The sequence below is a fragment of the Phlebotomus papatasi genome, chromosome 3 (assembly GCF_024763615.1).
Source record: "Phlebotomus papatasi isolate M1 chromosome 3, Ppap_2.1, whole genome shotgun sequence".
Classification (NCBI taxonomy): domain Eukaryota; kingdom Metazoa; phylum Arthropoda; class Insecta; order Diptera; family Psychodidae; genus Phlebotomus; species Phlebotomus papatasi.
Window position 1 is genome coordinate 28406887 of NC_077224.1, and position 14697 is coordinate 28421583.

Consider the following 14697-nt stretch of genomic DNA (forward strand, 5'->3'; position numbering starts at 1 on the left):
GAATGAAAATGTGCCAAAACAGCCAAAATTGTGAATAAATTTATTTTTTTGAGAGCATAATAAAAAACAATTAGTATCAATATAAAAGTAAAATAAAATATGACTCACAGGAGTTTATTTTGTATAAATTTTATGAAAAAAAAATAATGGAGAAATGAAAGACAAAATATATAAGGCGTTACATTCAAATTCATATTCAAACTTGGAAGAAAATCCGAGAGGTGGCGCATCAGTCTTTCAACCGCCAGCAGTTCGATATCAGTCAAAGTGATTCTCAAAACGTCTCAATTTCTCTCGTCCTGGACACGTGCTGAAAGTTCAGGAGCTCTTTCCCAGGATATCCGGGGCTCTGGAAAATCGTCGTGAGTGGCAATTGGTGGGTGATTAAGTGTAAAATGGGGGGTGAGAGTAATTTTGCGTGTAAGTTGGCTGGGATCGTGGGAATTTGTGCTGTTTCTCAAGTAGGCTTTGTGCTCGTGCACAAGTGGCTGAAATTCCGGGCAATATCCAGGGATCCTGGAGGTTCTCATCAGGTGTTCTTTGTAAATCCAATCGAGTGTGGGCCCCAGTGTCGCGAGAGGAACTGCCGGCGGTCGAAGAGGCTCAGTCACGGGGAGATTTTCCACGAAATCTCCAAGCGGATCGATACAGCGAAATTTTCCATTGATTTGGCCATTTACGTTATAACGTGCATGGAAGTGGCGGAGGCTCTCGGAAGGGCCCGTAATCGCGGTGTCCGGGTGCGTGTAATTGCGGACAACTCCTTAGCCCATTCCACAGGTTCCCAGATTGGCGTAATGATGAAATGTAAGTCCCCATTGTCCGGGAGTACAAAACGTGGTTGCATCATTCATTTTTTTTTCTCTGAATTATTGCAGACTTTCCCGTGCTCCTGTTCAACTGTGCTGATGGTTTAATGCACCACAAGTTCTGCCTCATCGATGCACCACCATTGGATCCCCCGCAAATGGATACAGTGTTTGGAGGAAGTGTTAGAAGTGCATTGAAATGTGTTTCAAAGTGGTTCCAATGCGAAAGTGCACGTGAATGTGAAGAAAATGGTATTCTCATCACGGGATCTCTCAACTGGACCATGCGGGTGAGTGTCTGCTATGTCAAAAGCCCCAAACTACCCCGGATTTTTTGGATTTTCCTGATTTTTAGTGCCATTTTCTGTTTCATTGCAGGGATCGACATCCAATTTTGAAAATGTGATTATAACAACCAGTAGTGCTCTTATTCGTGAATTTCAGAGTGAATTCGAGAATATATGGACCCATCTGTCTGCTGATGGCCTTTGAAGACCTGTAAGTCTGCAATTTAACATATTTTGAGACCAATTTCAAACGTACACGTTTTTCCCATTGGCCATTTTTTTCCATTGTTCTTCTATTTTTGCATTATAACCTCACTTTCGCATTTTACTCAGCAGAGCATACAGATGGCGCTGCTTATGGGAAAAATATCCCACAAACTGCCATCTGGTGTGTTGTAGTTGCAATTGTAGGTTTTTCATCTGAGTTTCTGGGGTTTACCACTAGGGGTTGTACATGTCAATGTAGAACAGTTTTTCGCGCTAATTTTGAATATTCAAAAAGATTTATACGGAATAAGATCATTATTAATTCATATTTTTTAGTCATAAATCACTTTAATCCTCAATTGAGGATGTGAGTTACTGTGTAAGCCCTATGCACGTTCCTCCACTTTTCCATTAAGAAAGTAGTAAACCCTTTTCCTTCGCATTTGTAGACGGAAGGTATTAAAAACGTGATATTTTTCACAGAAAAGAATTAAATTTATTGCGTGAAAAAAATGAGCAAATCAACAATATAAAAGTAGAGTTTCAATAGGATTGGAATTAATACGGTATATGGGATAATACTTTATCGTGGTGATTATTTATTTCTTTGGAAATGAACGGGAATAGGGATAAAGTCTGTAAATTTTTTGGTTATATAAAATATTGGCAATATCGATCAAAAAGTACAATTTCTACATGAAATATATTCTCTCTTTCTCATGATTTTCTCGCCCTTCCCCGATGAGATAAACCCTCATTTGATGATTCTTTCTAACCCTCCTTTTGGCGTCACCTTTCGCCTTCCAAATGTCTCCATCCTGGAAGACTGATGGACAAAAGGAGAGACAGAAATGCAACACTGAACAATGCAATTTCTTACCAGAAAAAAAATTATTGAATTTCTGTTGCAAAAATTTTGGGATGGAGAAAGAAGAAAGTAAAAAGGAACGATCCTTTCACTGTTGACAACTTTTCCAAGAAATTCATCAAATTTTTGGACAAATTCTACAAGAAAAATATTTTCTTAATAATTTCAAATTCATCTATAAAAGTATATAATGAATTAATGTGTGAAGAGAATTTATTTGGGGATTTAGTGGAGAGAAGCAATTTTCATCCATTTGGGGTAATCGCGTTAAAAATTGATCCATAGAGAATTGGGATTAATTGAAACGATAGATTGAAAAAATAGATTTTTTTTTCTATTTAAATTCTGTTTAAATTTCTGAGAACAATAAATGCTCATGTAGATCAGGATATTTGGAAATGATGTACCCTACTGTGCTATCAATCAGTGAGCATTGGTAAATCTCACTCAATGGTTGGTTTTTGTGCTAAAATCTCCCTGAAATCAGTTAAAATTCCCTCAAGTGTGTCTTGGCTAAAATAAAAAGTCTGAAATGATTTCCTTTATATTTTGAATTGCTTTATAATTTATGTTGTAGAACTCTTAATAGGCTATATTTTGCAAAAAAAAAAGAACTTGTAGATATGAACAGGATTGAAGCTAGTCGAGAATTTTTATTTAGTTCGTTCCATTTCCGAAATAAAATCACCCTGCCATCTTCTACAATCGCCTATAAAAATAAAACTTTTTTCTATGTCATTTAAATTAAAAAAAAAAAAGAGTGATGTGGAATTTTTCGATAAAATTTTGAAGATAGTGAAGGAATAAAAGTATTTTGTAATGACATCACTGATTTAAGAACACATCTTACCTTTTCAGTTTATTTTCAAATTCAACATCGGCATTCACAAAAACATATTTTTGAATTTTAAGGATTTTTTTCGGTATTTTGAACCGAAATCTCCTTTTCGAAATACCACACTTAAGATGGCCAATCCATAACTACATTGCTTTACCTCTGTTTGCTTCTCCTGATCTTTCGGCTCATCAAATTTCTCACGAATTTTCGAAAAACTTTTGGTAATTTATGATTTTCAAAAATATCTGTTTTGTGTTGCAAAATAAGTGAATTTAATTAAAAAGATGGCAAAACTCTCTGGGAATTATCTCTTTCCATGGTTTTCAGGTACCTAACCGGTGTGCTACCAATTAAATTGATTAATAATTAAAAACACGTGTGATTATGAAGGAATCACACCTAAAAAAAAAAACCATTTCGAAATAGAAAATCGTTTAACAATGCATTCTTAAATGTTTCGGCATTAGTAACAAGCATAGAGACACATAAAAAGTAAATTCGAAAAAGCAAACTATTTACGGGTACTTTGCCGAAGAATTGCCAATTAGGGTAAGTGTGCCTAATTCCGGCCAGCTTGTAATTTCGACCACCTTTTTTGTTCCTAGAATTTCCATGAACTTTTAGATTTTACGTACTCTAGAGATTATACAATGCAAAAGAATAACAAAAAATGTAGCTACGACAAACGAGATGACGTGAAAAAGATATTGGAAAAATTCCCGAAGGGCAAGGAACTATGAGAATGAAGGTGGCCGAAATAGGGTACCAAAGCTATGTCTATATTTTTATTCATTTTAAAATGTATTAAGAATAATTTTAGAGTAAATAAAGACGGTAAACTCCTTACAAGGTTCCATGCAACACTCTTTCAGAAGAAAGAATAAAAAAAATCAATTTGTATTTAAAATATTATATTTCAAACTTGAGACTTTGACGCTTGCACGCAACTATGTCGAAATTTGGCACACTTACCCTCAGACCGATGCAGTCGGTTTCGAAATTTCAAGATCTTTCAAAAAATTTCAGATTTAAGCAAATCGTTTGGGAAATACGCCCTCCAAAGTGACTGAACTCTTACCTTTTAAAATTTGATATCGATATGTTTTTCGGTCATAGGTGCCTAACGACAAAATATTCACCTTGACCACTTGATCACCTATAAAACATATTGAAAGAGAAAAAAAACAAACAGGGGAAGTTTTCGAAATAAATAAAAAAATATGGTTTTGCATGAAAGGGAGGAAAAAGAGGAATAAAGATTGTTCTATATAATTTTGACTTATTGAGAGGGGTAAGTCGATATCTCTCACCGTTTGGCCTCTAGCTGTGCCGTAAGCTTTCGGCCAAATAAAAATATTCGAAAAAGATACATTCTTTATTGATTAAGTCGTATACCGCCAATTTGGAAATTTCCATGTATTTCAGAAAAAATCCAAAATTGCGTTTGAGAAATAGGCCTGCCAATTTGACCTTCGAAAGTTCGATATCGAAATGTTTTGCGATCATAGGTGTCTATGGAAGAAATATTTATCTTGACTATGTCCAAAACATATTCTAAGATGAAAAAAATAATAGGAGACGTTTTCGAAATAAACCAAAAAAAAAACATTGTTTTGAAGGGGTAGAAGGGGATGTGCGAAGAAGGAAGAAAACGTCTTTAAAACATTCTCTGCTGGGGGGTTACCGAAGACCGAAAGTCAATATCTCTAACCGTTTGTGCTCCAGGACAAACACCGTTTGTACTTGTTGAAATATGAACTTGCCAATGAATGTTAAAAAAAAAAAACGAAAGAGTTGCTTAAATAAGTGAAAATGTGTGTTTTGAGGTATGACAGATTTCGAACAGTATCTCATTTTCTCTCCCTTTTAAAATACATTACCATCCTTGTTAGATAAACATTTTACAAAAAAAAAATTGTTTATAATTTTTTTCTTTTCAAAAAATTATCTATTCAAAAAGCCCAAGTCTTCATCTATCAACTTCACATTATTTAAAATTAAAATAGAAAGTTCTTGAGTTGAAATGTTTTATTTTAGCCAAGACACACTTGGGAGGATTATGACAATTAGGCAAATATTATTTCAGGAACAAACCATTAAAGATTGCTGTTTCGAATTATCCTTTCGTAAATAGATATGCTTCTTCTGAGAGTTTTTTTTGCCTTGAATATTGTGAGTGAAGTTAGCTGTAAAATAAATTATTAGGATTGCGGCATTACTTATGGTCTCCTCGCAAAAAACTTCACTTTTTGTCACAAAATGATTTTGAAAAACCTTAAAATTAAAAAGGGACAGATAATCCTAACCGGCTTATGTAGGTGAGATTCTTAACGTGAGCTAACTCGGAGTGCATGCAAATTCGATTTGGAGCTGAAGTTGGGAGACGCCATTCAGTTATCTTGAATCAAATTCGTGAAATTATACAAATTTTGTATTTAAACCAAAATATCAAGGATTTGGATGAACTGATAGAAAAGTGATATATGGGTGAAATGCAGACCAGAATGTTCTCTATAATTTTGCCGTAGAACTTGAACTCATCGATTACTCAGAAGCCAAGATAAGCGAGGTTTTTTGTTTCTTAACTCGTTTTTTCATCCAGAGTGCCCCAAGTAGTCATTTGTTGAACTTCAACTATATCAAAGAATTGTTGTATTTTGCGGGACTTTCCATTTAAACCCCTATTTTAAGTGTCTTTGTGGAGTAGAGGCAGTCAAATTGGCATCTGAGTGATTTCAAAGCGTTATTATTGGAAAAATCAATTTTTTCACACTTAAACGGAAAAATCGGAGTGATAGCATAGTCTGAGTGGAAAATGATGTATGGACGAAATGTAGAGACAAATGTGCTCTACAATTATTTCAAAGTAATCATCAAAATCGGTTAAGCGACAGTCGAGATAATTGAGGTTATGTGATATTGGAATTGGTTTTTCGACTGTGGCGCCCCTGGTGTTGGTCCCACGAAGTTCAAATATTCTAGAAAGTTGTAGCATTTGGTGAGATCTTTCGTTTAAGCCCTCACTCATCAAAATCGGTCACATAGAACCGGAGATATGATTTTTTGAATTTTGTGAACTTTGACCCCTCATATCTCCGGTTCTGTTTTAAGCACAGCGCGCTTACGCACCATTTTGGAAACGTCCTAGACTGGACTACAACATACTAAAATTTCATTAACTTGCACAATGCCGTTTTTGAGAAAAGTGACTTTGAATTTCGATGAATTTTGACGCTATCACAGCGCCACCTGTGGTGACTTTTTGAACTTCCATCTGAAAGTGCTCATCGAGACGAAACCAAAAAGGTAAAATTTAGGTCGCTATGTTAATTAGAACCGGAGATAGAGGCCGGTCAATGTTCGAACTTTGACCCCTTATAGCTCGGGTCAGGGGTTATGGATCGACTTAAGGTTTTTTTTGTTTGATAGGTATAATCAACGGCTACAACATACTAAAATTTCAGCCCGATCGCATAAGGAATTTTTGAGTTATTTAACTTTTAAGATTTAAAAATTTTCTTTTTAATAATAGCGCCCCTAGCGGTGGTTTTATGAACTTGCGATGTTAGAAGGGGAAGTGGCATTTCACGAGAGCTTTCCAAAAAGCCCTCACTTTTTAAATTCTGACAATTAGAACCGGAGTTATGGCCATTTTAAGAAATTGTTTTTGGACCCTTATAGCTCGGGTCAGGGGGGTCGGGGGACCTTAAGTTTAGTATTGATGGAAAGCTCTAAGGCCCAGCTATAACATACTAAAATTTGAGTCCGCTGAATGCCATAGGGGCGGAGCTATTGAGAAAACAAAAAAAGGGTGGTCTTCAAAATGGCGGAAGGAGCGGTGGGGGGTGGGGGGTCTATGCACCAAGTTGCAATTTTCACCCGATATATAACCTTTGCCGAAAACCGCAAGTCGATATCTTTTTTAGTTTAGGAGCTATTAAGCTCCAAAGAGCGGCCGGCCGGCCGGGAACGTTATATAGCCACATATATATTCGGAATCAGGAAGTGGCGAAACACATTTTGGCCAAATTTGAGGTCGATCGGACGACATGAAATTTTCTTAGGATTATAGTAGGTGAGATTGTTAAGAATCTAACCTAATAGCGTGACGAAGTTTTTTATTGATATCTCAATTTTCTTCAAAACAGAAATATCATTTTGATAAGCTTCTAAACTTTGTATCAGCAACTATGCCAAGTGACTACTTTTGAAAAAAAATTGTTTTTTTTAATGTGAAATAAATCCATAATGCGATATTTTAAATTACAAATATTGAAAGAATAATAATTAAAAATTTGTGCAGTTAGGACACGTTGTGTACATGGTGCAGTTAGAACAGTTAGCTGATACATGCAAAGATATTTTGAATTTTGTAAATAAGTCATCATTACTTCTAAAACCATAACAAATTTTAAATTTTATGGTTTTCGCAGATATTTTAGATCCAGCAAACTTGATAATATCAAAATTCACATCCCTTTCTTTCTCAAACTTCCACATTGTCTATCTCAGTCTTTCTCATTCTTCTTCTTTTGAGCATCACAACAAATTCAAGTTCAACAAAATCAAAGAGATATAAATTTTTATATCATGGAGCTTTTCTGATCTAAAAAGTGTGCCGAAGCCATCGGTCCGAAAGCAAAAACCTTATTTTGCAACATAACCTTACTTATTATTTCCCATTAAGGAATTTTCTAGGCATCTTAAGACCCAATAAGACTCCTTACTCATTATATTGAGTTAAACACTTCAATTACCAAAATATTATACTTAGTTTTTTCCAACAGGATTTTTCCATGGGGAAAGCATCGTGCAGACTTCTTCAGATTTATGGATTATTGTCACATAGATTTAATGCAAAGAGTAATTGAATTGTATACAAAATATTCTCACCATTTCACACAAATTATTGAATTGTTTGCGCAAAGTTTTAACCTTTTTGGGGTTTTTTTCTCCAAACTTGTAATAGACAGAATTTATATATTGTGTGTCGACAAGTGATTAAAAAAGTATTAAGCTCTTTATATTACAAAATTAAGCTACCCTGACAATTTATTGCTTATTTTTTTTGTATATCATTGTCAACTCAATAGGATATTACATCTCATCAAATGGACACATTTAATAGAGAGACAAAAAAAAGAGATGAAATGTTTATCAAAAATTGGATGGTACTGTAAATTGAAATATAAAATTTTGGTGCTATTTTTTTCCCAAAATTGTAAAGAAAAAAAGAAGTCAAGAATATAAAATTTTAATGATTTACTTTATATTGAGCGCAATAAAGCAATGAATGCTGTTTGCAAAAAAAAAGGTTAGCGAAACTGCTTTCACATACAACTTTGCAACATCATAAAATTCATATCATTCTCTTAATTAATTTCTTTTCTGTTAATTCTTTATTGGCTTCTTAATTCTGAATTGTGTAAATATATTTGAAAAGCATAAAGTTATTGGATTGACCAATATGACAAAACAAAATTGAAATATGTTTAATATATGAAATAAAATAATATCTTGAATTTCATTCCATCCCTTTCACTGCCATTTTTCCCTTTTTATATTTCACCTGCACTGAAAAAGAAGTCTAAAATTTTAACCTAGAAATTGTTTAAAATTCTCTATTTTTCCCACAAGGGACCCAAGAGATGCATTTTAAGAAGTAATGACTTTGTCACACCTTTTAGTTCGGTATAATTTCATGAAATCAAAATTTGCGTCCCTTTCTCTCTCAAACTATTTGCATAAGTTTATCTCATTCTTTCCGATTTAAAATTGAACTGAATTAAATTAAATTTGATGTGATGTTCAAGAGAAGAAGAAAAAAGTAGGATAGACAAGAAAGAGAGGGATGTGAATTTTGACTTTTGGGCTCATTGGAATGGTTTTGGAATTTCTGACAAAAGTGAACCGGTTCCAATTGGTTTTGAACCGCTAATGAACCGGTTTATAACCGATAAGTAATTTTTATTCGAAATTCAATTATATTAGTCCTAAGTTATTTTGAGTAATGTTTTATAAATCCGTTCAAATTAGTTGTGAACCGGTTATGAACCGATAAATAATTTTTGTCCTAAAATCAATTTTATTACTCTTAAAATTATTTTGTAGGATCTTTCTCTCTTTCTCTCTTGTAGGAGCCTGGAAAGCTTTGCCACCTTTTTTTTTTCAATATACAATATTGAATTTAAATTAAGCATTTTGACTAATTTCTTGAAAAGATTTTTTGAGAAATTTCAATTTTCACAGATAAAGGGAATAATGTTTGTTATCATCTGTAAAATATTCGACTCTATTTAATCATGATAGTCTTGACATGCGCCACATATATGTTGAGTTAACAATATTTAAAGTGAATCTTATTTTTTAAATGCTTACCTAATTAAACTTAGGATATTTATTCTACAAAATGTAGGAAAATTTTCGAGAATTTTTATTCAATTTGCCTGAACTTTTCGATTTAAAACTTGAAAATTGAAAGTTGAGAACAGTAGTCAGCGCCAGTCGCGGCATAAAACAATGACCTCAAGCGGAAGAAAATGTCACCAGTGTCAGTGAATTTTCATTGTTATTGGCTCTCTCGAAAATAATAACTCGAAAAAAAAAAAATTGCGATAATATGTAATGGAAAAATAATAATTGGGGCAATCATCTTATTGATGAACCCCTAATAAAAAAAAAAAAGAAAAATAATAATAATAATATTTTTTTCCTTTTTCATCTGCGGCTACCGCCGACTTCACAACCGACCTCATATGTATGTACGATATGTATTTACAAACACTCAATACCCAATAAAATCTACTCTGAAACAAAATTGTTATGAGAACAAATGGATCTTGTTAAAATTTTGCCAAAAGGATATTAGGGTAAAGGTTCATAATTTAGGACAGTTTGCTTACAAGCATCGATGCTCCAAGTTTAAAGTGGAAGTCTCACTTTTCAGAAGGGTTGTTTAGAAACTTAGCAAGCAATTTATCGTCTTATTTTTACTAAAATTAGTTTTAATACGTTTAAAAATGAATTGATATGTAGAGGTGAATTTGACTCTTATTCTGGACATCTTGGCTGTAAATTTGGACAGCTAATCCGCCTCAATAGGATGCCCATTGTTCTTCATTTCATGAACCAATCTTACCAAGTCCTCTTCCTGTTCATGTAAGGGAAACGTAGAATGTCACAAGAAGCCCGGAAACTTTCCATATCATTCATTAAAGTGAGTTGACTTCGGTATTTTCAAGTACGTGCGGATTCGCTCATTCCCTGGCCTTTCCGGGAGCCTTTCAAGGCATTTCTCGCTACATCTCGTTCGTAGAGATGATGCTCCTTTGATTCTCCAGGCATTATCCAACCTAGTCATCACAAAAGCTAAAACTTCATGAAATTTCGTGAGAAAAACACCTGTCCAAAATAAGGAGTATCACTTCACTGGTAAATGTCTTAAAAAATGTCCTATTTTTCACGAAAAGTCTAATTCACAAGGCCAATTTCACTTCAGGTCAAATGTACAAATCATCAGTAACGTGAATCAACACAATATTCAATGAATATTCAATAATATCACTCAAAAAAAGCGAAGAAACATCGTTAGTACTTCACCACAGGTAAATAATACTAAAGTAAACACAAATTTCTGTCATATTTCTCGTAAGCAATTACTCACACTGAATTTTCAACAAAGCAATTTCACCTCAAATCATATTCAAAATTTAACGTATTTAGTGTTAAAATCTTCCAAAAAGAACAAATATTTAGATAGAATTCATTATTCACCAAATATTGGCATAAAAATCCATAATTTTAATCAATTTAATTTTAGTGTCCATTTTATCCTCAAAGTGTCCAAAATAAGAAACTGCTCAAAATTATGAGCCTTTCCCCTATTTATCAATTTGACTAAACTTTTTCTTACATTTTATATGGAAAAGCATCCTTTTGACAAACTTTTAATAAGATTCAGTTGGCCGTCGATTTGACAAAATTTTTCCATATTCTGTATTTTTTGACAAACTTTTCTTGTTAATTTGACAAAAACTTTTTTTTAGATTAGCCGAGTTTGAATATAGTCCATATTGCGATAGTTATCTATCCAAACTCCTCTAATTCATATTTTTATTTTTCAGACAATAAGATCAATTTAGGTTTAAAAATACTATTTAGATTTTTAAAAGAGACTCAGTTCGATAGATTTTTCGTGGGAAGTTCTCACGCAGGACAAAATTTCCTTGAGTTTGATCTACATTTTATTTTTGGGTGAGAGTGTCACAGACAATTTGGGGTGAAAGTGAAAGGAAAGATATTAGGAGAGGGAGCGTGAGAGGCAAATTACATGGTCAGAAATCTCTCCTTAAATCATCTTTCGTATATATTTTTTTTGCCTTCTTATATCTCGATGATCATTCACCAAAAGAAGGGGCGATCGACAAAAGACGAAAATGATCTTCTTGTGCGGAAAGAAATCGCACGTGCTGGAAGAAATTCTCTCTCCACTTTTTTTTTTTTTTTACTGTCAATGGATGAAGAATTCAATTGTGTGTGATTTAGAGGGTCCTGCTGGGTATTCTGTCTCTTCTCCTCGGGAGATCTTCGTTACGGGATTTAGTTGTTGTTGTTGTTGTTGGACCTTCTGGGAATGAGAAGAGATGCCTCTTAAATGTGTGAGCAGGAGAGTTTGTAGAGGACGCGACACATATTTCCCGAAGGGATAAAAATCCGTCAAAGATGATCCTCAACAAATTCTTGGCCCCTATAATGTCGGAAGACAGGAAAAGAAATGTAGGATAATTTATCAATTTCACCGTGTATGCAATTTAATAAATTGCATTAAATTTGCTCTGAAATGTGGTGTGAGCATTTTTCCTGGGTCCAAATTAAATTGATTTCACAGGCAACATAAGAAATTTTCGTTAAAGGTTGATTCATTGTGAGATTTTCAAAGGGAAAAAAAGGGGGAAGGAATCGTCATCTCATCTTCCGGGGGGTTTGTTTTGTGGTTGAACGTGAGACGGAAAAAAGGATTAGATAGTTTTATGTTGATTTTTTTTTGGCTGAAGAAGAAAAAAAAAACAAGAAACATATGATGGTAATTGAAAAGGGATGAAAAATTCCTCGAAGGAATATTGCTCGAATAGGGATGGGATTTTGAAGGTTGCAGACAGACAACCACTTGTAGGATATTCTACAAGGATATCTATATGGAATTTCGCATGCTGAAAAGTCTAAGACAAATTTTCCATTCCACCTAGACAGAGGGATAAAGATAGAGGAAAGAAGGCAAAACTTCATTTATCTCCAGCCTTTGTTGTGCCTTCTAAATTGTGTTTGTTTTATGGATCATGGATATTTTGGTAAATGCTTAAGATGGAATGAGGAATTTAAGAGGAAAGAAAAAAAATACCCCTTATAATACCCCTTAAACGCTTAAACTTTCCTTTCTTCACAGATAATTTCTCAGATTTATTTTGTTGTTATAGTCCACAAGCAATTTCTAATGACAAATTGCAGCACAGGATGCAAGAGTGATTAATCACTTGAATATCCTTTAATTTCCAATTAAGGGCTGCACTAAAAGTTTAAGATACATTTAATATGTTCTCTGCACCGCACATCTAATTCGTCAAATATTTGCAAAGTTGAAATCATAAATGATGAATCCCAAGAGTTTGCATCCTCTTCAAACATTTCGAGGAATTTGTATTTGAGGTTTTGTGAAAACGGACACACAGTGACGAGCCAAGGAGATATGGAAACAGCATAAAAAAAATAAGATAAAAGGAAGAATTTTACAAACACTCTTCCTCAGACTATTTGCATTCATTTTACTCCTATTTTTTTTAAACGTATAAAATTAAATTCATTTCAATATATTCTAATCATCTATGGCGTCTTAAAGAAAATTGTCTTGTTCATTGTCCTTTCGTTTCAACCCCACAAATGTCCACGAAGAAAAGGACAGAGACACAGATGAACAATACAAAAAAAATCTATAGAAAAGTCTTAAAATGAATTCTATATTCACTCTAATTGAATGTAAAAAAAAATCTAAATCTTCTCCTCCTGTTGTGTCCTACCGAAAATCAGAGTTGATTATTTCGTAGATAAAATTTCAAGTGAGTCAGCTATATTTTTTTTTCATTCTTTAAAATTCTAATAATAATGATGACTCAAACAGGAGTAAGGGGAAGTGGGGCACCTTTCAAATTGGAATTTTTCACCTACATATGTTTAAGTGAAAATGAGCTATATCATAATGTAATTTAGCTTCTCGATCTATTTGTGCAGCCAAATTATATCACGATTACGCTCAATTTTATTTAAAAAAAAATAGGTCACAAATCCCAATTTCAAAGATGCCCCACTTTCAAAAGTGCCTCACTTTCAAAAGGGCCCCACTTCCCCCTAGTATGGTGCTATTCCAATGAAAATTAAACATTTTTTTTAGCTCATGACAGTTCTCAAATGCTACAGCTTTATTGACTTTTCTTTTGGTTGCTTCCTGTCACGACTGTTTTTTTTATCAGTCTTCTCCGTGTTCTAAAACCACCAAACAGTCGTGACAGGATCCAACAAAAAGAAAAGTTAACTACGTAAAAGTACTTGAGAACAGTAAAGAGCTAAAAAAAAGCATGTTTATCTTTCATTAGAATACCACCCTAAGTTTTTAACTAAATATTTACTAAATTCTGAAGTAAAAGCATCATATCAAAATTAATCGTTATGACAATTAAGATTTAGAGAGGATTTACATCTCAAATGCTTATCCCTTTAACGATGAGACACTTTTTATGGACTGAAAATCAACAATTAAAATTAAACTGAGAAACATAATCAATGATAAGTCATACATCTAATCTTGGAAAGTCCAACAGAGTCTGATTCGGTGTATTTTGAGCTTCTATGAACGATAGGGATAAAAATAGCCCAAAAATTTAAGTAATTTTTCTGACAATACCAATGAATAATATTTTTCGCTTTAATGAAAAATAATACGTATGAGTATTGTAGTTTTTATTGCCAAAAGGGTTTTGTTAAATAAAATTGGAAGTATAAAAAATAAATAAAATCAATTGTGAATTTGAGAATTTAAAAATTCGCCATTTTTTGAGCTTAAATATTTACTACAAAGCAAATAGCTAAAGACTTGCAAAAAATATTCTAGATTCCTTCAACCTTCTACTTTACAATTATGTACAGACATGAGAAAAAAATAACTTTAGGTAGTCAGGAAAAATTATTTTCTTTATGGGACACCGGTGTTCCAATCGTCCTTAAAGGGTTATATCACACGGCGAACGTTTCATGGTTTTAGTAATTGCTGTTAAAGAATCTGCTTTAGAATCTTCGAAAACGATTGTCAAACCTGCCGTAGTAGCATTTCATGACTTGGTGTTGGGACATGAAGTCATGCAAAAGTCGTCTAAGCAGAATGACTAAAATTTTAATAGTTTAATAGTAATCAAAATGAACGTCAATTTAGTGTCGAAAAACTGACGTCATGATTATCTTTTTCTTACCTTATGCTGTCTGCACACTAGAAGCAGTTTTCGTTAAAAATTACCTTTTTTTTAAAAAAAAATCTGACAAGGATAGGGGAAGGGGAATTTTCTTTAAAAAAAAAACATTTTTGTAAATAAATTGCTCCTAGTGTGTAAAGGCCTTTAGAGAAACTGTTCTAAGTTTTTTATTTTA

The 14697-nt window shown here is 33.4% G+C and overlaps 1 protein-coding gene across 1 annotated transcript; it reads left to right on the forward strand.

Moving 5' to 3' along the window:
* Window positions 1–251: 251 nt before the first annotated feature.
* LOC129807453 (mitochondrial cardiolipin hydrolase) lies at window positions 252–9699 on the forward strand. Its single transcript, XM_055856739.1, has 4 exons — window positions 252–807; window positions 879–1099; window positions 1188–1307; window positions 7797–9699. The coding sequence occupies exons 1-3, from the start codon at window positions 396–398 to the stop codon at window positions 1299–1301; spliced, it is 747 nt and encodes a 248-aa protein (XP_055712714.1). The 5' UTR covers window positions 252–395; the 3' UTR covers window positions 1302–1307; window positions 7797–9699.
* The last annotated feature ends 4998 nt before the right edge of the window (window positions 9700–14697 follow it).

Excerpts from the sequence above, each read along its gene's own strand:
- LOC129807453 (XM_055856739.1), top strand. The coding sequence starts at position 396 with ATGGGGGGTGAGAGTAATTTTGCGTGTAAGTTGGCTGGGATCGTGGGA. Across the intron at positions 808-878 it reads GATTGGCGTAATGATGAAAT|ACTTTCCCGTGCTCCTGTTC; the intron begins GTAAGTCCCCAT and ends GAATTATTGCAG. Across the intron at positions 1,100-1,187 it reads CTCTCAACTGGACCATGCGG|GGATCGACATCCAATTTTGA; the intron begins GTGAGTGTCTGC and ends GTTTCATTGCAG.